Raw genomic sequence first — 22,620 nt, 5'->3', positions numbered from 1 at the left:
TACTATCACTATTTGAAGATTTAAAATGTGGAAAAAAAATTAAAGAATTGATATCGAGTTTGCTGACTGCAGCACGATTGATGGTAGCTAGGAACTGAAAGATTCAGGGGGAATATTCTATTGAAGAATGGTATAGACAAGTTTGGGATATAGCTATTAATGAGAAATTGACTTGTAATATTAAGTGGAGGAAAGGTATAACTAAAATAAATGAGTTTGAAGGAATTTGGAAACAGTTCCTAATATTTGTGTTTTCTAAGGGAAGTGGGAAACCGCCAGCGGAAGAAAGTATGAGCTTTTGGAAGCAGGAATAGATCCTGAGGTGGAGGGTGCACTTATATGTTAAGAATGATTATATTGTTATGATAGGATAGGTTATAGTTAATATTTACTCAATATATATGTATTCAACATTTATTCAAAAAGTATGTAGTATGTTGTGTTGTTTCTTTTTTGTAAGATGTTTTAATTTGTGGTAAATAAAAAATTTAAAATTAAAAAAAAGGAACTCCCTGCCCCTTGTGGTTAGGCAGGTGGCGACCCTAGGCTGCTTCTGCCTCCTCTGAAAAGGACTCTTTTCCAGGAAGCCTCCCTCAACTGACCAGCCACTGTTTATATTGGTCCTTTGTTTTAAATTCAACAAAATTCAATTTACTGTTTCATATCTTCTTTCTCTTTACTGTTTTATTTCTATGTGCACCACTCTGGAATTTATTTTAGACCAGAATGGTAAATAAATAGATAAAGATTCATATTGTGACTATTCCTGTGATAATGCATATAACTTCTGTTGTCTTAAATCTCTTATTGTATTTTAAATCCCTCTATTGCTGCTAGGATTTTTCTTTTTCTTTTCTGGTTATAGTTTTCAGCTTTTATACTGCAATTTTAAGCTAGTTCATTTTATATCAGACTGAAGCCTGGAATGGATTCAGAGGCCCACCGGAATCAGAGCCACCAGCCTCTGCTCCCCAGGAATCGCAGCAGGAAAAAGATGGGTTTTGTTGCCTTTCGCTGCCATCAGTATATGCTGAGTTCTCCTCGTGTGAGTCCTCCGGGGCTTCATCAGTCTAAAACCTGCAAAGAGAGAACTTGAACAAATATGCTTTTAATAAGCATTAAATTATGCAAATACGTCACAGATATCTAATACAAATGAACGCACCAATGAGTCCTTCGAAGTCCAAACAAAACATGGATTTCTTGCTTGCCACTTTTCAGTGGTCCAGTCCCAAAGTGCCTTCCTTTCCTCCAGATGCTGAACATTTCAGCAGCTTCTTTGGTAGATTTCTTACTTTTAATTCCCAGGGTCATCCCCAATTTGTAGCTCAACACTGTCATTCCAGGTAGTAGCCCAATAATAATAATAATAATAATAATAATAATAATAATAATAATAAGTGTTAAAAGAAATACTGAAATATTCGGTTAATCTTGTGCAAAGGGAGAAGAGCCCATAAGGCCACATCTGTCCTCTGACATTCAGCTTCCTGGCAGAACAAGATGGGTCTTTATTTTGGAGGAGGAATTGGAGGGGGGGTGTTTGGTCTTTCTTCCCCAGGTGAGAACTCCGCCCCAGGGCCCATGCCCACCTCCTCTGCAGGGGTGTTGTGAACAGAGGCTCTTCTGTGAGTTGCTTCCTCTCCCTGCGGCTGCTTGAGTTGAAAGAGGAGACCGAGAAGACCTTGGGGAACACTCAGCAGAGGGAGCGACCAAGCCCTGGGATGAGGAATGGCCCTTGGGGAAGGGGGGTATGCGAGGAAGTATTGCATTGCAAGCATCCATGTCTGACAGCCCAGGATCAGACTTTCCGCTGGCTTAAATGTTCTATATTCTTACAACACCTGGCCTCCCTCAGCCACGTCCCATCCTTAAAGGGATGCTTTGCAACTGAGAGGAGGGAATGCCAGAGATGCAAAGAACCACCTTCTCTGTGCAGAAAGCCAGGCAAAACAGAATTCCTTTATTGGAACCGATTCCTGACTGCAGGATTGGGTAACATTTCCTCATACAATCATAGAGTTGGAAGGGGCCTACAAGGCCATCCAGTCCAACCCCCTGCTCAATGCCGGAATCCATGAACACGGGGTTCCCAGGTAGTCACCCTTGGAGAAACTGACCAGGCCTAGACCCCGTTTAGTTTCATCAAGGTTGCAGCATCTCATGATGAATGATTGAATTGTGAGAAAGAGGAACTCTTCACAGCACCACAAATTGATTTCTAAAAACAGGCAAGGACCCAACCTTACTGGGAAAGTATTTTATTTAATTATGCAAGGAACAACCCCTGAATAAATTATTTGTTAAAACGATGTAAGCTCTTCAACAGCAGAAACTGAATTTTAAAAAGGTTTTTTTTTAAAAAAAATATGGAAGGCCCTGAAGCACCAGAAATTGATTCTAAAATATTCAAGGACCCCCTCCTCCAATAAACCTATGTTTTAAGAAAACCAAAAACCACAAGGCTGTGGGGCACAGCTCTGCCCTTTTTGTCCGTTTTTGGTTGTGATCCAGAGGAAGCTTTGGGTCTGAGCTTCTTAGGAGTAGGAAGAACCCCCTGACTGCCTCTCCCACCACTGTCTCCAGTTTCCCCCTGTGTCGTGGTGTTCACCTGCATTGTGAGGATGGCCTCCTCCTTCTGACCCTGATTTGGGCTGCTATAGACAGGAGGGACTTCATATGGTCAACACTGTCGTTCCGGATAGTAGCACAATCATCAACATCATCAAAGATGCAAAACTGATTCCCCATTTGAAATTCTCCTGTGCACAAATATTAGTTCAGTTTATCTTGTGCAAAGAGATGAGCCCGTAATGTCACATCCCGTCCTCTGACATTCAGCTTCCTGGCAGAACAAACTGGGTCTTTATTTTGGAGGAGGAGGAATTGGAGGGTGTGTGTGTGTCTGTTCTTTCTTGCCCATGCGAGGACTCTGCCCCAGGGACCCTGCCCATCTCCTCTGCAGGGGTGTTGTGAGCAGAGGCTCTTCTGTGAGTTGCTTCCTCTCCCTGCGGCTGCTTGATTTGAAACAGGAGACCAAGACGACGTTGGGGAACACTCAACAAAGCGACAGACCAAGCCCTGGGATGAGGAGGAGCCCTTGGGGAAGGGGGGATGCGAGGAACTGTTGCATTGCAAGCATCTCCAGATGCCAGAGACAGCTTCTGAAATGCTACTTTATTCTCAGCCCACACTAAAACTGAGACTCCAGCAAACACTGGCTCACATCCTCCAGACTCCACCTTCCAATTCCTTGCTCCCTCCCAGCTACCCTCCATGCCTCTACTACAACTCCCAGCATGCAATTCACCTACCACAATTCCACAGGACCCCAGGCAGGAGCAAGCCAGGGGAAGCGCAAGGCCAGGCAGCCTCCTCCGCAGGGGAAGCGCTCCGCTCTGCAGCCGCCCAGGGTGGGACCCAGGAGACTCCCAGGATCAGAACTGGTCCAGTCCACAAGAGCGGCGGAGAGGCGTCACCTCCGCCAGCAAAGGGGACCCTCTCCGTAGCCCCCCACCGGCCCAGGGGCTTGGGCTGCTCACCCCCCACCCCACATAGTGCCTGGATGTGAGTATGAATGACTACGACTGCTGTGCTAAAATGTGCCTCCCTTTGTTTCCATTCCCCGGGTTGCTGAATGAGCTCCTTGTAATGCTGCGTGCAGGTGCTGATTTCTAAGACTATGCAAGCTCTCCAACATCAGAAACTGAACTTTCAAAATGAGTTTTAAATATATGCAGGGCCCTGAAGAACCAGAACCTGATTCTCAAATTTGCAAGGGCTCCTTCCTCCAATAAATCTATATTAAAAAACCAGAAAGACACACGGCTGTGGGTCACAGCTCTGTCCTCTTCGCCATCTCTGGTTGTGATCCAGAGGAAGCTTTGAGTCTGAGCACCTTAGGATTGGGAGGAACCCCCGGGCTCCCCCCTCCCCCGCTATCTCCAGTTTCCCTCCTTTGTCATATTTGTATATTCGGTCCTTTTTAACCTCAGAACCTACACCAAATGGGTCCGAAACACCCCAGGGGGCAACCAGTGCTGATCCAAACAGACAAACATTGAATCCCAGCCGACAAACATCACTGCAGACGTGATTGTAAAGTAGAATCTATTTATTGTAAAAATTGCAAAACAATTGGCATGCTGGTTATATACTATACAATCTCTCTCTGGTTACAAGAAAAGAGAATGAAATGCAAATACAAGATTGTTGCCAAAGCAGGTATCACAAACTTAGCTAATAAGCTTCTAGCATTGTGATGACTCCTCCTAATCCGCTTCTGTTTGTTACTTGTGGTTCAAAGCTAAACTAAAACACTTTCTACTATTCTAAAACACAGCAGTTAACCCTCCCTGTTCTTCCTCTTGCACACTATTTGAAATTCATAATTACTCAACTGCATCACTCCAAATGTCCGAGGTGAAGTTGAAAAGCAAATAACCAAATTCCAAAAAATAAAATAATTTTAAAAATTCTGCCTTCCGGCTCTGCTACCTGTGCTTTGAAACCCTTGTTCTGCCCCAAAGGTGGAGGTCCATGAGTGAGGAGACCACCATCTCCCAGTCACAATTGGCACAGACACGTGATTAGACCACCCATTCACCAATCAGGAGTTAGGTGTCTCCCCCTCCCCAATGTCTCACATGTTATACTCATGGGGTCCTAGGAAACATGGCTGCCATCGGGGCGTCCTATTTTGATTGGCGTATAGGACATCTTCTTTGAGCTCGTGTTCTTCTTCAGACATGTTTGTTCATATCCGCCCAAACACCTCCTCCCAAGTTTGCTTAGTATTATGACTTTCCACGCCAAACTTCGAGTGAGGACATTCTCTTATCAGCAGGTGCACAAGATCTCAAAAAAGGCATGCTCAGCTCTCTCATTCAGCTCATGTGGCCTTGAACGTGCTCCACTGTAAAAGTCCACTGTGGGTTTCCCCCCCTTTCTTTCAAAGACAGTCCTGCAAGTCTTAGCTAGAGTCTTAATTAATGGTAGAACATTAATTAGCATGCAATTAACTTCAAGGTCTTCAGGTCCATGGCTCAAGGGTCTGGAATATACCTCTGGGGGTATTTCAGATATGAGTCTGGGGTCTTTCAGGGGACTTGTAAATCTTCCCAAAACCCTAACTCAAGCCACCCCATTCCAGATCAGATCATCCATATTTCATATGAAGTAGCCTTCTTCTTGCAGCATAATTTAACCCTTTTAGCACCAGATTAACAGTGGTGTTCGTTCACCTGCATTGTGAGGATGGCCTCCTTCTTCTGACCCTGTTTTGGGCTGCTGTAGACAGGAGGGGATTCAGATGCTCTGGATGTTTGGGACAGAGCGAAGGGTCAGAAGAAACGTCTCTCTTTCTGCCTTCTCCCAAAGGCCTCCCTGTTCCCAGGTGGGATCTCCTCTCCTGGCAGGAAAGAAAGGGGAAGGTCCATTCCTTGGGGCGGATGAAGAAGCAGAGGCGTCAGCAGATAAGATCCTGGGACTGAGGGACCCTTTGGGAGATCATTCAGTTTCCTCCCAGTCACTGATCCCCATTTGGGCTGAGCCATGGAGAAGGCAGGGGCTTCAACGGCAGGAAGGGTCTTGGAGGAAACGGTCAGTTTAGATCCCACATTCCTTCCTGGGTTTGTGAGGAAATGAGTCTTGGTCAGAAAACCTACACCAGAAAGACCTCTTGGTTTTATCAGCAGCTGTAGAAACTGTTAACCATTAGAACAGAAGAACGTAAGAAAGGGTCTGATTCTGGATCAGACCCAGGGTCCATCAAGTCCAGCAGTCTGTTCACACAGTGGCCAAAGAGCTGTCGATCAGGGACCCACAAGCAGGACATGGTGCAACAGCACCCTCCTGCCCATGTTCCCCAGCAACCAGTTTCAAAAGGCTTCCTGCCTCTGATCCTGGAGATTGGACTTAGCCATCAAAACTGGTAGCCCTCGATAGCCTTCCCCTCCAGGAAATGCTCCAACACCCTTTTCCGGCCATCCCAGTCGGTGGCCATCACCACATCTCGTGCTGTTGAATTCCAGAGTTGGACTCTGTGCTGTGAGCCGAAGTCCTTCCTTTGATCTGTCCTGAATTTCACACCCATCCCACCCATCAGCTCCTTGACAGGACCCCATTTGGGTTCTATTACTGTGGGAGAGGGAGAAAAATGTCTCCCTCTGCACATTCTCCACCCGTATCCCTGTAGACCGCCTTGCTCAGCTTGGTTGTGATTACTTTTCATTAACCAAACTTCCATTATAAAATGAATGTTGCACTGCTGTCTCGCTTTCACGATGAGTTTATTCGAGCGAAGGGTCAGAAGGAACGTCTCTCTCTCTCTCTCTCTTTCTGCCTTCTCCCAAAGGCCTCCTTGTTCCCAGCTGGGACCTCCCCCCTCCCCCCACTAGCCACACTCATCACCAGGGCTTTGTTCTTGCTCCTTCCGCAATGAGGCTTGAACACTCCAGAATGCTCAGGGTTACCCAGAGTTGCTGCATGATGTGCAGACCAGGCCCCTAGGTCCAAAAAGGCCACCTGTAAACATTTAAAAAATGAATTTCTCAGCCACAATAGTTTTCAGTTCTCTTGATTATCATTGGCTCCTCTGCTAATTGAAATAACCATCTCTTGGGTTTCTTCTTTCAGCTGATGGGAGGCTGCATGAAAGAATTCACAAAGACATGAAGCCCTATGAATGCTTAGAGTGCGGGAAGAGTTTCAGTCGGAGGTCAGGACTTAACACGCATCACCGGATCCACACAGGCGAGAAGCCTTATAAATGCTCTGAGTGTGGGAAGAGTTTTAGTCGGAGTGCAGACCTTAACAACCATCACAGGATCCACACAGGCGAGAAGCCCTATAAATGCTTAGAGTGCGGGAAAACTTTCAGTAGGAATTCATGCCTTAACAAACATCACAGGATCCACACAGGAGAGAAGCCCTATAAATGCTTAGAGTGTGAGATGAGTTTCAGTAGGAACTCACGCCTTTACACCCATCACAGGATCCACACAGGAGAGAAGCCCTATAAAAGCTTAGAGAGTAGGAAGAGTTTCACTGATAGAACTAGCCTTAAAATACATCAGAGGATCCACACAGGAGAGAAGCCCTATGAATGCTTAGAGTGTGGGAAGAGTTTCAGTTACAGCTCAGACCTTAACATGCATCACAGAATCCACACAGGGGAAAAGCCTTATAAATGCTCTGAGTGTGGGAAGAGTTTTAGTCGTAGTGCAGACCTTAACAAACATCACAGGATCCACACAGGCGAGAAGCCTTATAAATGCTTAGAGTGCGGGAAGAGTTTCAGTCGGAGCTCAGCCCTTAATACCCATCACAGGATCCACACAGGTGAGAAGCCTTACAAATGCTTAACGTGTGGGAAGAGTTTCAGTACGAGCTCATCCCTTAATACCCATCACAGGATCCACACAGGAGAGAAGCCCTATAAATGCTTAGAGTGTGGGAAGAGTTTCAGTGATTGCTCAAGCCTTAACACCCATCACAGGATCCACACAGGCGAGAAGCCTTATAAATGCTTAGAGTGCGGGAAGAGCTTCATTCGGAGCTCACACCTTGACACCCATCACAGGAGCCACACAGGCGAGAAGCCTTATAAATGCTTAGAGTGCGGGAAGAGCTTCAGTACAAGCTCATCCCTTAACTCCCATTATAGGATGCACACAGGAGAGAAGCCTTATAAATGCTTAGAATGCGGGAGGAGTTTCAGTCAGAGCTCACAGCTTAACAAACATCATAGGATCCACACAGGCGAGAAGCCTTATAAATGCTTTGAGTGTGGGAAGAGTTTCAATTGGAGCTCAGCCCTTAACAACCATCACAGGATCCACACAGGCGAGAAGCCCATAAATGTTTAAAATGTGTAAAGAGCTTCAATGTCCATACAACCTTTAGAAGACATCAAAAGTATTCACACTGCTGAGAAGCCTTATAAATGCTTAGAGTGCAAGAAGAGCTTCATTCACTGTAGAAACTTTAAACAGCATCAAAGAATCCACTAAAGGGAGAAATCCTTTAAATGCATTTCTTAGCATACTGGAAGAACTTCCAACATTATAAGTACCTGAAATCACATCAAAGAACAGACACAGGAAGGATTTTTTTAAGTCCCAGCAGTTTCCGGAAAGAAGGAAGATCTTCTAATGGAGGACAGCCATTCCCTTTAAAAGAAGCAAGCCCAGGAGGAAAGACCTTGAATTAAAAACAAATATCCATGCCACGTTCAGCCGAACAGATCTGTCGAGGGCTTCTCAGCTTCACTGAGCCACCAGTGTGTTGGGAAATGAGAGCTGTTAAGGGCCGGGCAGAGGAGTTATTTTGGCCTTCTGTTTGTCGTATGGTGTCCTGCGCTGTGGTCCTTTCCAGATTCCCAAAGACCTTGGAGGGCGGTCAGGGGCAGAGCGTTGGTCCTACACCGCAGAGGTGTCTTTTCTCCTGGACAGGCGCGTGCAGTCTGTGGAAGCGAAGCTGCTCTTTTTTGTTACAAGCGGTGGAATCAGTAGCACCCAAAGGCCTTGTTTCTTGGCACCATCTTGCAAGTTCCTGGGAACGTTGTACGAAATATGCCTTGAACTATAGCAAACTCACCCTGCTGATCACTGCAAGAAAGATGTGAATGTGCTGAGCCGGAAGCCTTCTCTGATGCTTCTGCCTGATTAGGAAAATGATCAATCGGTTTCCAGGTTTGAGCAGAAGTGGACTCAGTTTCGTCCACATTGAACGATAAAGAGCTGACTAAAGCACCCTCTCCGGGACAGGGATGGCTTGGCCACAGAGGTGCAGGCGCTACGAACCTCAAGGCTTGAGGACTGCAATGTGCTCCATCTGGGGCTGCCCTTAAGGCTGCTCTGGACAGCAGCTCGGCTGTTGTCCAGAGCTGCTCCTTTTTGGCATGTAACTCCTTTGCTGAAGGGACTGTACTGGCTCCGTATCGCCGACAGGGCCTGGTTTAAGAGGGGAGCGTACAAAGCCCTAAACAGTTTGGGATCGGGATACATGAGAAAGCGCCTTCTCTCCTCTCACCCTGCCCCAGGGACTGAGGTCATTGGAGGGCCGGCTCCTGGTGGTTCCACGTGGACCTTTGTCCCGATTGGAGTCCATCAGGAGAAGAGCCTTCAGTGTGGTGGCCCCTTCCCTTTGGAACTCCCTGCCCCTTGTGGTTAGGCAGGTGGCAACCCTAGGCTGCTTCTGCCTCCTCTGAAAAGGACTCTTTTCCAGGAAGCCTCCCTCAACTGACCAGCCACTGTTTATATTGGTCCTTTGTTTTAAATTCAACACAATTCAATTTACTGTATTGTATCTTCTTTCTTTTTACTGTTTTATTCCTATGTGCACCACTCTGGAATTTATTTTAGGCCATTATGGTAAATAAATAGGATTCATATTGTGACTATTCCTACGATAATTAACTTAACTTTCTTTATTGCGATCTATAGATCCATAAAAAGAAAACAAACAAACAACAAACAACCAAACACAAGAATCAGACATGAAATCATACAGTTGGAGCTATTATCAACTTTAGTCTAATACACAAAGAGCTCTAATCTTGGCCGCCACTGTAAGAAATTTAGCAACAGCCAAAGTTACACTTGAGGACTTATCTTCCAACAGAAACTTAACATAAAATTTGCCTGTACTTCTGGACAGTTTGCTCAACAATGGGGTAATCATAAGATGGCGGGCCTGATTATAAAAGCTACAGGACAGAAGGATATGCTCCATCGTCTCCACTTCCGTATTCCTACAGGGGCACCGTCGTTCCTGATAAGGGATACCAGCATATCTGCCCTGAAGTAATTCAATAGAATAAACATTGCATCTGGCCTTGGAGAAAACAATACGATATTTAGCGACCGACAAGTTCTTTAGATAGTCAGCCAGCTGAAGAGGCCCAACGTAATGAACGTGCAATGCACTGGGAGAGCAAGAAACATGAGAGCGAGCGCGTAAGTCGCAGAAGGCTATATCCCACAGTCTTTGTTTGATAGCTTTAAAAGCAAAATTCAAGCCCAGATTAAGGAGGAGGGAAGAGGAGAGACCGGTTGAAGCTGCCTTCCTGGCAAGAAGCTTGGACCAGCTGTTCACGTAGTTGTCCTGAGCCAGACAGGGAAGCAGACCTGAGCCCCTCCCAAAAAGACTAACTTCCATCCAAAATTTTAAGGCAGACCACCAAGCCCTAAGCAAAAGAGAGCTTTCCCCGGTTTCCAACAAAAGTACCAAATTAGGGACACACTTTGGGAGTTGAAGAAGGGTCCTCAAAAACCTTGTCTGCAGCCTATCTATCTCAGATGTTAATCCCCCTATCCAGATATTGGAGGCATATAAAAGCTGGGCTGCAGACTTGGCATTAAACACTTTGATGGCAGACGGTATAAACATTCCCCCTTTAGTAAAGAAAAAGCGTGTTATTACAGCTGAACTGACTGAAGCTTTGTTAAGGGTGGCCGATCTATGGGCACTCCAGGACAGGGTATGATGGAATAGCAGCCCCAGGTAAGAAAATTTTCACCTGTTCCAGGATATGCCCATCAAGGGACCACCGACGTTGAGAAAATCTATTTTCAAAGACCATGACTTTAGATTTCTCAAAATTAATTTTCAGATCGTTGGTCAAACAAAAGTTGGAGAATTTCATTAAAAGATGTTTCAAACCAGGTCTAGAGCGGGAGAGAATAACAGCATTGTCTGCGTAAAGTAAAATAGGAATTTTCTTTGCGCCAATTTTGGGCAAGTGTCCTTCATGGTCAGACAGGGCCTCCTCAGTATCATTTATGTATAAGTTAAATAGTGTAGGTGCGAGGATACAGCCCTGTCTTACTCCTCTAGACATAGGAATTTCATTTGAAAGCTGTCCCTGTGTGCCACATCTAACTTGCATCCTGCTGTCGCTGTATAGAACCATTATAAGATTAAGAAGTCTTTTGTCCACCAGGATTTTATCTAATTTCTCCCATTGTTTAGTTCTAGGGATGGAGTCGAAAGCGGACTTCAGATCCATGAAGGCGACAAACAGTTTGCTACGTAGAAACTTAAGATGTTTCTCGGCTAAGTGAAAAAGAATCAGACCATGATCAGAAGTGGAGTGATTCTTTCTAAAGGCAGCTTGGGCTTCCGTGACAACATTATTGGCCTCAAGGATGTCAGTTAGTCTATTAGATAGAAATCGAGCATAGAGCTTGCCTATTATTGAGAGGAGGCTGATAGGTCTAAAATTCCCAGGATCCTCTGGATGTCCCTTTTTGTATATCGGAACCACAATTGCGTGTCTCCAACTGTCAGGGATATTGCCAGATTGATTTATAACGGTAAAAAGGGCGGCTAGCAAAGGGGCCCACCAATCCTGATTGATTTTAATAAATTCAGCAGGGATAAAATCTATGCCGGGTGCCTTACCCCCTTTAAGTTGTTGGATTAATTCAATCACTTCCTCCTTAGAGACTGAATTCCAGGGGAGGAGGGAAGAGAAAGTGACATCCTGCATATCAACCTGAGCTGATTGTATAGTGTCTGGGTCGGTAAAAATGGCTCTGAAATGAGCCTCCCAGACCTGAGCTGGAATTGTACAACTGGGTGCTTGGCAGTTGGATCGTAAGGCGCCCGACACAATCTGCCAAAACATTTTTGAATCATTATTCAAGGAGGCATTTAACAGCAGGGACCAGGAGTTTCATTCAGCTTGGCGTCTTTTTTGGGCTATGAGGGACTTATATTGCTTTTTTAGCTGAAAATAGGTCGAAGGGAGATAATTGTAGCCCGATTTTCTGTAGGTTATATAAGACTCCCTTAACTCATTTTTCTTCAGGTAACATTCTCTATCAAACCAAGTAGGGCCCTTATAGATCGTAGGGGCAGTATTGTCTGGGGCTGACCTGCCTGCATGAGTTAAAGCATCTTGGAAGGAGTCGATTAAATCATCATATGCTTTTATAGAGGATGCAGCCGATTCCTTCCACAAAATTGCTGATCTTAATCGAATTATTGAATCAGAGTTTAATCTTTCCTCTAGAAGACTGCTTAATTTATCAGACCATTTCACCCTTATTCTGTGTGGGCACTCAAACAGGACATCAGTTAAATGGGTATGGGGTAGTCTTAAATTAGGAGTTGGGGCACATAAAGTAAGGGTTAAAGGCTGGTGATCGCTACAGGTTCTTGTACCTATATAAAAATGATAAACTAACTGGAAGGCATTTCTAGACGCCAGCCCATAATCTATTGTGCTTGAACCAAATAAATTTGAGAAGGTAAATTCACCTGAGCCTTCCCAAAGGTCCACCCCATTTAAAATAATTAAATCTAGATTGAGCTGAAGTTGAGCCAGGCAAAAGCCAGCGTAATTCAGAAACTGATCTTTTGAGTTTCTGTGTGGAAAATTTCGATTTTCCCTAAGTTCACTCAAGATAGGGTATCTTGCTTCTAGATCGTTGTTATTGGAGCCAATCCTGGCATTAAAGTCACCCAGAATATATAAATATGCATCAGGGGACCTAATAATTTGAGTGGATAAATAGCTCTCTACTTTATGCCAGAGTTTCTTGATCTGCTCATTGGATTTAGCAGGAGGGATATAAACATTCACAAAAATAAAATGACTAGCATTAATTTCCAAGCAAATTCCAAACACCAGTTGTCTAATTCAGTAACCTTAGCTATCAGTGAAGAGGACACCAGAATGGCAAGGCCACCCCTTGGACGGCCTTTCTTATTTACCCGGTGAGCATTCAAAGAGTAGGAGGAAAATCCATTAACAACAACAGTGTCCATGGCCCAAGTTTCCTGAAGCAAGATCACATCAAAGCAAGAGATATATTGACAGAAGCAGCTATCCCAACGTTTGTTTGCCCAGCCTGCAATATTCCAGGATATGATCCTGAGGTAGGAATCACCCTGGGGCCACTGGCATCAATCCAGTGGGGTAATCCCGATCAGTGATCCATCCATGTCCCTCTGAATGCAGCCATTCCTTTTTGCTGTCATGTGGTTCGATGGAAGCTGTGGGTCGGAATTGATGACACTGGGCGATATTAACTCTGATGTCGGCCCTACTTGATTAGCATTAGGCAGCCCTCCAGACAGCTGTGGCAGTTGGCAGGACGGGATGGATGACGTCTTGCTCCCCACCGATGCATGCAGCACTCCTGGATAGAGGCACGACGTCGGACAAACGTTGTCAACTTTCACAGGAGTGTCTTGGCCAAAAGTTGTCAGATCTTGCAAGGTAGAGATGGTATGTTGCCCTTCGACCAAGGGCTGAGCGCAAAAGAAATCGACCTCCACCCCCGAATGAAGTGAATCAGGAGACAGTTCCTGTTCCAATTTAAGGAAGTCGGAGAGCCTGCTCGGAGATTGCTGAATGCTTTGAGGCTGGTCTTCACACAGTAGGCAGGAGGATGGTATAAAGTTTTTGTGTGGTAAATCTACTTCTTCAGTCACCGCAGTTGAAAAAGCCATGGATTTGCTGCTACTCAGTTTGGGGGCATTACACTGCAGCTGGAGGGTAGAATTAGAGCGGCTTTTGATGGATATTAATGGTTTAACCTGGAGATCTTTAAAAAGCCGTGATGGGTAGATCCCCACAGTGAGTAGAAAAAGTTTTTCCTTCATTAGTAAATTTGGGATGGTAGGTTTAGTAAACTTCAATAGGTACCTCTTATAAACAGGTGAAGAGAAAAGTAGTTCCACAGCCAACAAATATGATGGCTGAATATTTAGCAGCCATTTGAGGTTTAAGTTAGCACTTTGAACTGATGCCCAGAATGGGTGTTGTCCTCCATGGGGATGTACATCTATAACCATCGAGCAGGGCTGAAGAACTAGGCCACCGTTTTTTCGCTCTATTATTCCAATATCTGGTCCACTATTGGGGGCTGTAGATAAACAGCCTCCATTATTGCAGTGAGGTTCGAAGACCAGATCTAAGCGGGGAGGGCGGGGTGGAGGTTGAGCCTGGATGCCTTGGCAGAGAAGCTTTTCTGGGAGCCACATCAACAGTTTATTTAAAGAGCTAAGCACAGTTTCTAAGTTAGAACTAATCGATTGGAGTGTCCTCGCTGTTAGAAAACATTGCTCAGCCAGTAATTCAAAGGAAGAAGCTTCACTTTGGGAGTTTTCCGTGGATTTGCTAGTTGGCTGGTTTGTTTGAGAAACGCCAGCGTCCCCTAAGATAGACTCACCGGTAACTTCGCCTCCCTCGGCCAGAGGAGCATATCTGTTAGACAACGTGATTTCATCTCTCGGAGAAGCAGCAGAGACGGCATGAGGAGGCTGCCGAGCAATAAAACTGTCGAGCCTGCACTGCTTGGCGCGGGGCGCGTTACGCACGTCAAGAGCTGCAAAACTGCAAGCTGGAAATGCAGAGGCAGTAAGAGCAATTAAAAACAAGTGAAAGAGTAAAACAATAAAACAATAAAACTGCTTAAAATAGGTCAATAAAACAGTAAAACTTCTAAACTAAATTCTGTTGAGTCGCGGAGACTCACACAACACTGCAGCCTCCAACGCCATTTTCCCGGATAATGCATATAACTTCTGTTGCCTTAAATCTCTTATTGTATTTTAAATCCCTCTATTGCTGCTAGGCTTTTTTTTCTTTTTCTTTTTTGGTTGTAGTTTTCAGCTTTTATATTGCAATTTTAAGCTAGTTCATTTTATATTGGACTGAAGCCTGGAATGGATTCAGAAGCCCACTGGAATCAGAGTCACCAGCCTCTGCTTCCCAGGAATCTCAACAGGAAAAAGATGGGATTTGTTGCCTTTCGCTGCCATCAGTATATGCTGAGTTCTCCTCGTGTGAGTCCTCCGGGGCTTCATCAGTCTAAAACCTGCAAAGAGAGAACTTGAACAAATATGCCTTTAATAAGCATTAAATGATACAAACACGTCACAGATATCCGATACAAATGAACGCACCAATGAGTCCTTCGAAGTCCAAACAAAACATGGATTTCTTGCTTGGAACTTCTCAGTGTTCCAGTCCCAAAGTGCCTTCCTTTCCTCCAGATGCTGAACATTTCAGCAGCTTCTTTGGTAGATTTCTTACTTTTAATTCTCAGGGTCATCCCCAATTCATAGCTCAACACTGTCATTCCAGGTAGTAGCCCAAGAATAATAATAATAATAATAATAATAATAATAATAATAATAAGTGTTAAAAGAAATACTGAAATATTCGGTTAATCTTGTGCGAAAGGGGGAAGAGCCCGTAAGGCCACATCTGTCCTCTGATGTTCAGCTTCCTGGCAGGAAAACATGGGTGTTTATTTTGGTGGAGGAATTGGAGGGGGGGTGTCTGGTCTTTCTTCCCTGGGTGAGAACTCAGCCCCAGGGACCCTGCCCATCTCCTCTGCAGGGGTGTTGTGAACAGGGGCTCTTCGGTGAGTTGCTTCCTCTCCCTGCGGCTGCTTGATTTGATAAATGAGACCGAGACGACCTTGGGGAACACTCAGCCGAGGGACCGACCAAGCCCTGGGATGAGAGGAGCCCTTGGGGAAGGGGGGATGCGAGGAACTGTTGCATTGCGAGCATCTGGAGACGCCAGAGACAGCTTCTGAAATGCTACTTTATTCTCAGCCCACACTAAAACTGAGAGTCCACCCTCCACTTCCTCTCCCTCCCAGCATCCCTCCATGCCTCTACTACAACTCCCAGCATGCAATTCACCTACCACAATGCCACAGGGCTCCAGGCAGGAACAAGCCAGGGGAAGCGCAAGGCCAGGCTGCATCCTTCGCAGGGGAAGCGCTCCGCTCTGCAGCCGCCCAGGGTGGTACCCAGGAGACTCCCAGCATCAGAACTGGTCCAGTCCACAAGAGCGGCGGAGAGGCGTCACCTCCGCCAGCAAAGGGGACCCTCTCCGTAGCCCCCCACCGGCCCAGGGGCTTGGGCTGCTCACCCCCCACCCCACATGGTGCCTGGATGTGAGTATGAATGACTACGACTGCTGTGCTAAAATGTGCCTCCCTTTATTTCCATTCCCCGGGTTGCTGAATGAGCTCCTTGTAACGCTGCATGCAGGTGGTGATTTCGAAAACTATGCAAGCTCTCCAACATCAGAAACTGAATATTCAAAATGAAGCACCAGAAATGGATTCTCAAATTTGTAAGGGCCCCTTCCTCCGAAAAATCTATATTTAAAAAACAAAAAATCTCAAGGCTGTGGGTCACAGCTCTGTCCTCTTTGCTCATCTCTGGTTGTGATCCAGAGGAAACTTTGGGTCTGAGCACCTTAGGATTGCGAGGAACCCCCGGACTCCCCCCTCCCCCGCTATCTCCAGTTTCCCTCCTTTGTCATATTTGTATATTCGGTCCTTTTTAACCTCGGAACCTACACTAAATGGGTCCGAAACACCCCAGGGGGCAACCAGTGCTGATCCAAACAGACAAACTTTTAATCCCAGCCGACAAGCATCACCGCAGACGTGATTGTAAAATAGAATCTATTTATCGAAAGAATTGCAAAACAATTGGCATGCTGGTTATATACTGTACAATCTCTCTCTGGTTACAAGAAAAGAGAATGAAATGCAAATACAAGATTGTTGCCAAAGCAGGTATCACAAACTTAGCTAATAAGCTTCTAGCATTGTGATGACTCCTCCTTATCCGCTTCTGTTTGTTACTTGTGGTTTAAAGCCAAACTAAAACAATTTGGACTATACTAAAACATAGCAGTTAACCCTCCCTGTTCTTCCTCTTGCACACTATTTGAATCTAAAAGCTATACTGAAACATTACTAAATTCCTCTGGGCATGTGAAGAGGAAAAGCAGAAGTCAGAGAACTTCTAAGACTTGGAAATAATTTCAAGTTCCAGCTGCAGAAAATAAGTCCAAGTCCCAGAATCTAAACTTTCAGAGATGTATTCTAAATGCCAAAGTCTATTGGCAGAAAGAAATTCATAATTACTCAACCGCATCACTCCAAATGTCCGAGATGAAGTTGAAAAGCAAATAACCAAATTCCAAAAAATATAATAAATTTACAAAATTCTGCCTTCCAGCTCTGCTACCTGTGCTTTGATACCCTTGTTCTGGCCCAAAGGTGGGGGCCCACGAGTGAGGAGACCACCATCTCCCAATCACAATTGGCCCGGACACGAGAGTAGACCACCCATTCACCAATCAGAAGTTAGGTGTCTCCCCCTCCCCAATGTCTCACGTGTTATACTCCTGGGGTCCTAGGAAACATGGCTGCCATTGGGGCGTCCTATCTTGATTGGCGTACTTCCTCCCAAGTGGAAGTACTTCCTCCCAACTTCCTCCCATACTTGGTCATATCCGCCCAAACACCTCCTCCCAAGTGTCACGTTGGCTTAGTTTTATGACTTTCCACGCCCATCTTCGAGTGTGGACATTCCCTTATCAGCAGGTGCACAGAATCTCAAAACAGGGTTTTCCCCTTCCTAGTGGACATCTGAGCATGCTCAGCTCTCTCATTCAGCTCACTGTGGCCTTGAACGTGCTCTACGAAGCCGTTTGTAAAAGTCCACTGTGGGGTTTTCCCCCCTTTCTTCAAAGACAGTCCTGCAAGTCTTAGCTACCATCTTAATTAATGGTATAACATTAATTAGCATGGAATTAACTTCAAGTCTTCAGGTCTATGGCTCAAGGGTCTGGAATATACCTCTGGGGGTATTTCAGATATGTGTCTGGGGTGTTTCAGGGGGTCTTGTAAATCTCCCCAAAACCCTCACTCAAGCTACCCCATTCCAGATCACATCATCGATATTTCACTTGAAGTTGCCTTCTTCTTGCAGCATAATTTCACCCTTTTAGCACCAGATTAACAGTGGTGTTTACCTGCATTGTGAAGATGGCCTCCTTCTTCTGACCCTGTTTTGGGCTGCTGTAGATAGGAGGGGCTTCAGATACTCTGGATGTTTGGGGCAGAGCAAAGGGTCAGAAGGAAGGTCTCCCTTTCTGCCTTCTCCCAAAGGCCTCCCTGTTCCCAGCTGGGATCTCCTCTCCTGCAGGAAAGAAAGGGGGAAGGTCCATTCCTTGGTGCGCCCGAAGAAGCAGAGGCATCAGCAGATATGAGCTGGGACTGAGGGACCTTTGAGAGATGGTTCAGTAACGTCCCAGTCCCTGACCCCCATTTGGGCCGAGCCATGGAGAAGGCAGGGGCCAGGAAGGGTCTTGGAGGAAACGGTCAGTTTCGATCCCAGATTCCTTCCTGGGTTTGTGATGAAATGAGTCTTGGTCACTTGATGGCCTTGGCCAGAAAGACCTCTTGGTTTTCTCAGCAACTGTAGAATGTTAACCATTAGATCAGAAGAACGTAAGAAGGGGCCTGATTCTGGATCGGATCCAGGGTCCATCAAGTCCAGCAGTCTGTTCACACGGTGGCCAAAGAGCTGTCGATCAGGGACCCACAACCAGGACTTGGTGCAACAGCACCCTCCCGCCCATGTTCCCCAGCAACCAGTTTCAAAAGGCTTCCTGCCTCTGATCCTGGAGATTGGACTTCGCCATCAAAACTGGTATCCCTCGATAGCCTTCCCCTCCAGGAAATGCTCCAACACCCTTTTCAGGCCATCCCAGTCGGTGGCCATCACCACATCTTGTGCTGGTGAATTCCAGAGTTTGACTCTGTGCTGTGAGCCGAAGTCCTTCCTTTGATCTGTCCTGAATTTCCCAAACATCCCTCCCATCAGTTCCTTGACAGGACCCCATTTGGGTTCTATTACTGTGGGAGAGGGAGAAAAATGTCTCCGTCTCCACATTCTCCACCCGTATCCCTGTAGAACACCTTGCTCAGCTTGGTTGTGAATTACTTTTCTTTAACCAGACCTCCATTATAAAATGAATGTTGCACTGCTGTCTGGCTTTCACGATGAGTTTATTCGAGCGAAGGGTCAGAAGGGACGTCTCTCTCTCTTCCTGCCTTCCCCCAAAGGCCTCCCTGTTCCCAGCTGGGACCTCCCCCCTCCCCCCACTAGCCACACTCATCACCAGGGCTTTGTTCTTGCTCCTTCCGCAATGAGGCTTTTACACACCAGAATGCTCAGGGTTACCCAGAGTTGCTCCATGATGTGCAGACCAGGCCCCTAGGTCCTAAAAGGCCACCTGTAAAGATTTAAAAAATGCACTTGTGGGACACACTTGTTTTCAGTTCTCTTGAAAACTGGCTCCTCTACTAATTGAAATAACCATCTCTTGGGTTTCTTCTTTCAGCTGATGGGAGGCTGCATGAAAGAATTCACACAGGCATGAAGCGCTATGAATGCTTAGAGTGCGGGAAGACTTTCAGTCAGAGCTCAGTTCTGTATCGCCATCACAGGATCCACACAGGCGAGAAGCCTTATAAATGCTTAGAGTGCGGGATGAGTTTTAGTCGGAGGTCAGGTCTTAACTCCCATCAAAGGATCCACACAGGCGAGAAGCCCTATGAATGCTTAGAGTGTGGGAAGAGTTTCAGGTACAGATCAACCCTTAACACCCATCACAGGATCCACACAGGAGAGAAGCCTTATAAATGCTTAGAGTGCGGGAAGACTTTCAGTCAGAGTTCAAGCCTTGACACGCATCACAGGATCCACACAGGCGAAAAGCCCTATAAATGCTTAGAGTGTGGGAAGAGTTTCAGTAAGAGTTCAGCCCTTAACACCCATCACAGGATCCACACAGGCGAGAAGCCTTATGAATGCTTAGAGTGCGGGAAAAGTTTCAGTCAGAGTTCATGCCTTGACACCCATCACAGGATCCACACAGACGAGAAGCCTTACAAATGCTTAGAGTGCGGGAAGAGTTTCAGGTACAGCTCAGCCCTTAACACGCATCACAGGATTCACACAGGCAAGAAGCCTTATAAATGCTTAGAGTGTGGGAAGAGTTTCAGGTACAGCTCAGTCCTTAACACGCATCACTGGATTCACGCAGGCAAGAAGCCTTATAAATGCTTAGAGTGCGGGAAGAGTTTCAGTCAGAGTTCAGACCTTAACTCCCATCACAAGATCCACACAGGCGAAAAGCCCTATAAATGCTTAGAGTGTGGGAAGAGTTTCAGGTACAGATCAGGCCTTAACACCCATTACAGGATCCACACAGGCGAGAAGCCTTATAAATGCTTAGAGTGTGGGAAGAGTTTTAGGCAGAGTTCATGCCTGGACACCCATCACAAGATCCACACAGGCGAAAAGCCATATAAATGCTTAGAGTGTGGGAAGAGTTTCAGTAAGAGTTCAGCCCTTAACACCCATCGCAGGATCCACACAAGAGAGAAGCCTTATAAATGCTTAGAGTGCGGGAAGAGTTTCAGTGACAGCTCATGCCTTAACGCCCATCACAGGATCCACACAGGCGAGAAGCCTTATAAATGCTTAGAGTGTGGGAAGAGTTTTAGGCAGAGTTCAGGCCTGGACACCCATCAAAAGATCCACACAGGCGAAAAGCCGTATAAATGCTTAGAGTGTGGGAAGAGTTTCAGGTACAGATCATACCTTAACACCCATCACAGGATCCACACAGGAGAGAAGCCTTATAAATGCTTAGAGTGCGGGAAGAGTTTCAGTGACAGATCATACCTTAACACCCATCACAGGATCCACACAGGCGAGAAGCCTTATAAATGCTTAGAGTGTGGGAAGAGTTTTAGTCAGAGTTCCACTCTTAACACCCATCATAGGATCCACACAGGCGAGAAGCCCTATAAATGCTTAGAGTGCGGGAAGAGTTTCAGTGACAGCTCATGCCTTAATGCCCATCACAGGATCCACACAGGCGAGAAGCCTTATAAATGCTTAGATTGCGGGAAGAGTTTCAGTGATAGCTCATACCTTAACACCCATCACAGGATCCACACAGGCGAGAAGCCTTATAAATGCTTTGTGTGTGGGAAAAGTTTCAATCGGAGCTCAGCCCTTAACAACCATCACAGGATCCACACAGGCGAGAAGCCCATAAATGTTAAAAATGTGTAAAGAGCTTCCATGTCCATACAACCTTTAGAAGACATCAAACTATTCACACTGGTGAGAAGCCTTATAAATGCTTAGAGTGCAAGAAGAGCTTCATTCACCGTAGAAACTTTAAACAGCATCAAAGAATCCACTAAAGGGAGAAATCCTTTAAATGCATTTCTTAGCATACGGGAAGAACTTCCAACATTATAAGTACCTGAAATCACATCAAAGAACAGACACAGGAAGGATTTTTTTCAGTCCCAGCAGTTTCCGGAAAGAAGGAAGATCTTCGAATGGAGGACAGCCGTTCCCTTTAAAAGAAGCAAGCCCAGGAGGAAAGACCTTGAATTAAAAACAAATATCCATGCCACGTTCAGCCGAACAGATCTGTCGAGGGCTTCTCAGCTTCACTGAGCCACCAGTGTGTTGGGAAATGAGAGCTGTTAAAGGCTGGGCAGAGGAGTTATTTTGGCCTTCTGTGTGTCGTATGGTGTCCTGCGCTGTGGTCCTTTCCAGATTCCCAAAGACCTTGGAGGACGGTCAGGGGCAGAGCGGTGGAGCTACACCGCAGAGGTGTCTTTTCTCCTGGACAGGCGCGTGCAAGCGAAGCTGCTCTTTTTTGTTACAAGCGGTGGACTCAGTAGCCCCAAAGGCCTCGTCTCTTGGCACCATCTTGCAAGTTCCTGGGAACGTTGTACGAAATATGCCTTGAACTATAGCAAACTCACCCTGCTGATCACTGCAAGAAAGATGTGAATGTGCTGAGCTGGAAGCCTTCTCTGATGCTCCTGCCTGATTAGGAAAATGATCAATCGGTTTCCAGGTTTGAGCAGAAGTGGACTCAGTTTCGTCCACATTGAACGATAAAGAGCTGACTAAAGCACCCTCTCCGGGACAGGGATGGCTTGGCCACAGAGGTGCAGGCGCTACGAACCTCAAGGCTGGACGACTGCAATGTGCTCCATCTGGGGCTGCCCTTAAGGCTGCTCTGGACAGCAGCTCGGCTGTTGTCCAGGGCTGCTCCTTTTCGGCATGTAACTCCTTTGCTGAAGGGACTGTACTGGCTCCGCATCGGCTACAGGGCCTGGTTTAAGAGGGGAGCATACAAAGCCCTAAACAGTTTGGGATCAGGATACATGAGAAAGCGCCTTCTCTCCTCTCACCCTGCCCCAAGGACTGAGGTCATTGGAGGGCCGGCTCCCGGTGGTTCCACGTGGACCTTTGTCCCAATTGGAGTCCAGCAGGAGAAGAGCCTTCAGTGTGGTGGCCCCTTCCCTTTGGAACTCCCTGCCCCTTGTGGTTAGGCAGGTGGCAACCCTAGGCTGCTTCTGCCTCCTCTGAAAAGGACTCTTTTCCAGGAAGCCTCCCACAACTGACCAGCCACTGTTTATATTGGTCCTTTCTTTTAATATTCAACAAAATTCAATTTACTGTATTGTATCTTCTTTCTTTTTACTGTTTTATTCCTATGTTCACAACTCTGGAATTCATTTTAGCCCAATACGGCAAATAAATACATAAAGATTCATATTGTGACTATTCCTATGATAATGCATATAACTTCTGTTGTCTTAAATCTCTTATTGTATTTTAAATCCCTCTATTGCTGCTAGGCTTTTTTCCCCTTTTCTTTTTTTGGTTGTAGTTTTCAGCTTTTATATTGCAATTTTAAACTAGTTCATTTTATATCGGACTGAAGCCTGGAATGGA

The 22,620-nt window shown here is 45.9% G+C and overlaps 1 protein-coding gene across 1 annotated transcript in view; it reads left to right on the top strand.

Moving 5' to 3' along the window:
• LOC134412301 (zinc finger protein 208-like) overlaps positions 1-22,620 on the top strand; it is a 32,935-nt gene that overhangs the window by 2,730 nt on the left and 7,585 nt on the right. Inside the window, exons 2-4 of the mRNA XM_063146200.1 lie at positions 6,713-6,987; positions 7,072-7,862; positions 19,225-20,896. Of these exons, the coding sequence (XP_063002270.1) occupies positions 6,713-6,987; positions 7,072-7,862; positions 19,225-20,896 (2,738 nt within the window). The remainder of the gene's footprint in view (positions 1-6,712; positions 6,988-7,071; positions 7,863-19,224; positions 20,897-22,620) is intronic.

Source organism: Elgaria multicarinata, chromosome 21 (assembly GCF_023053635.1).
Source record: "Elgaria multicarinata webbii isolate HBS135686 ecotype San Diego chromosome 21, rElgMul1.1.pri, whole genome shotgun sequence".
Classification (NCBI taxonomy): domain Eukaryota; kingdom Metazoa; phylum Chordata; class Lepidosauria; order Squamata; family Anguidae; genus Elgaria; species Elgaria multicarinata.
The sequence above is the reverse complement of the archived record's forward strand: the minus strand, read 5'-3'. Positions and strand labels throughout refer to the sequence as shown.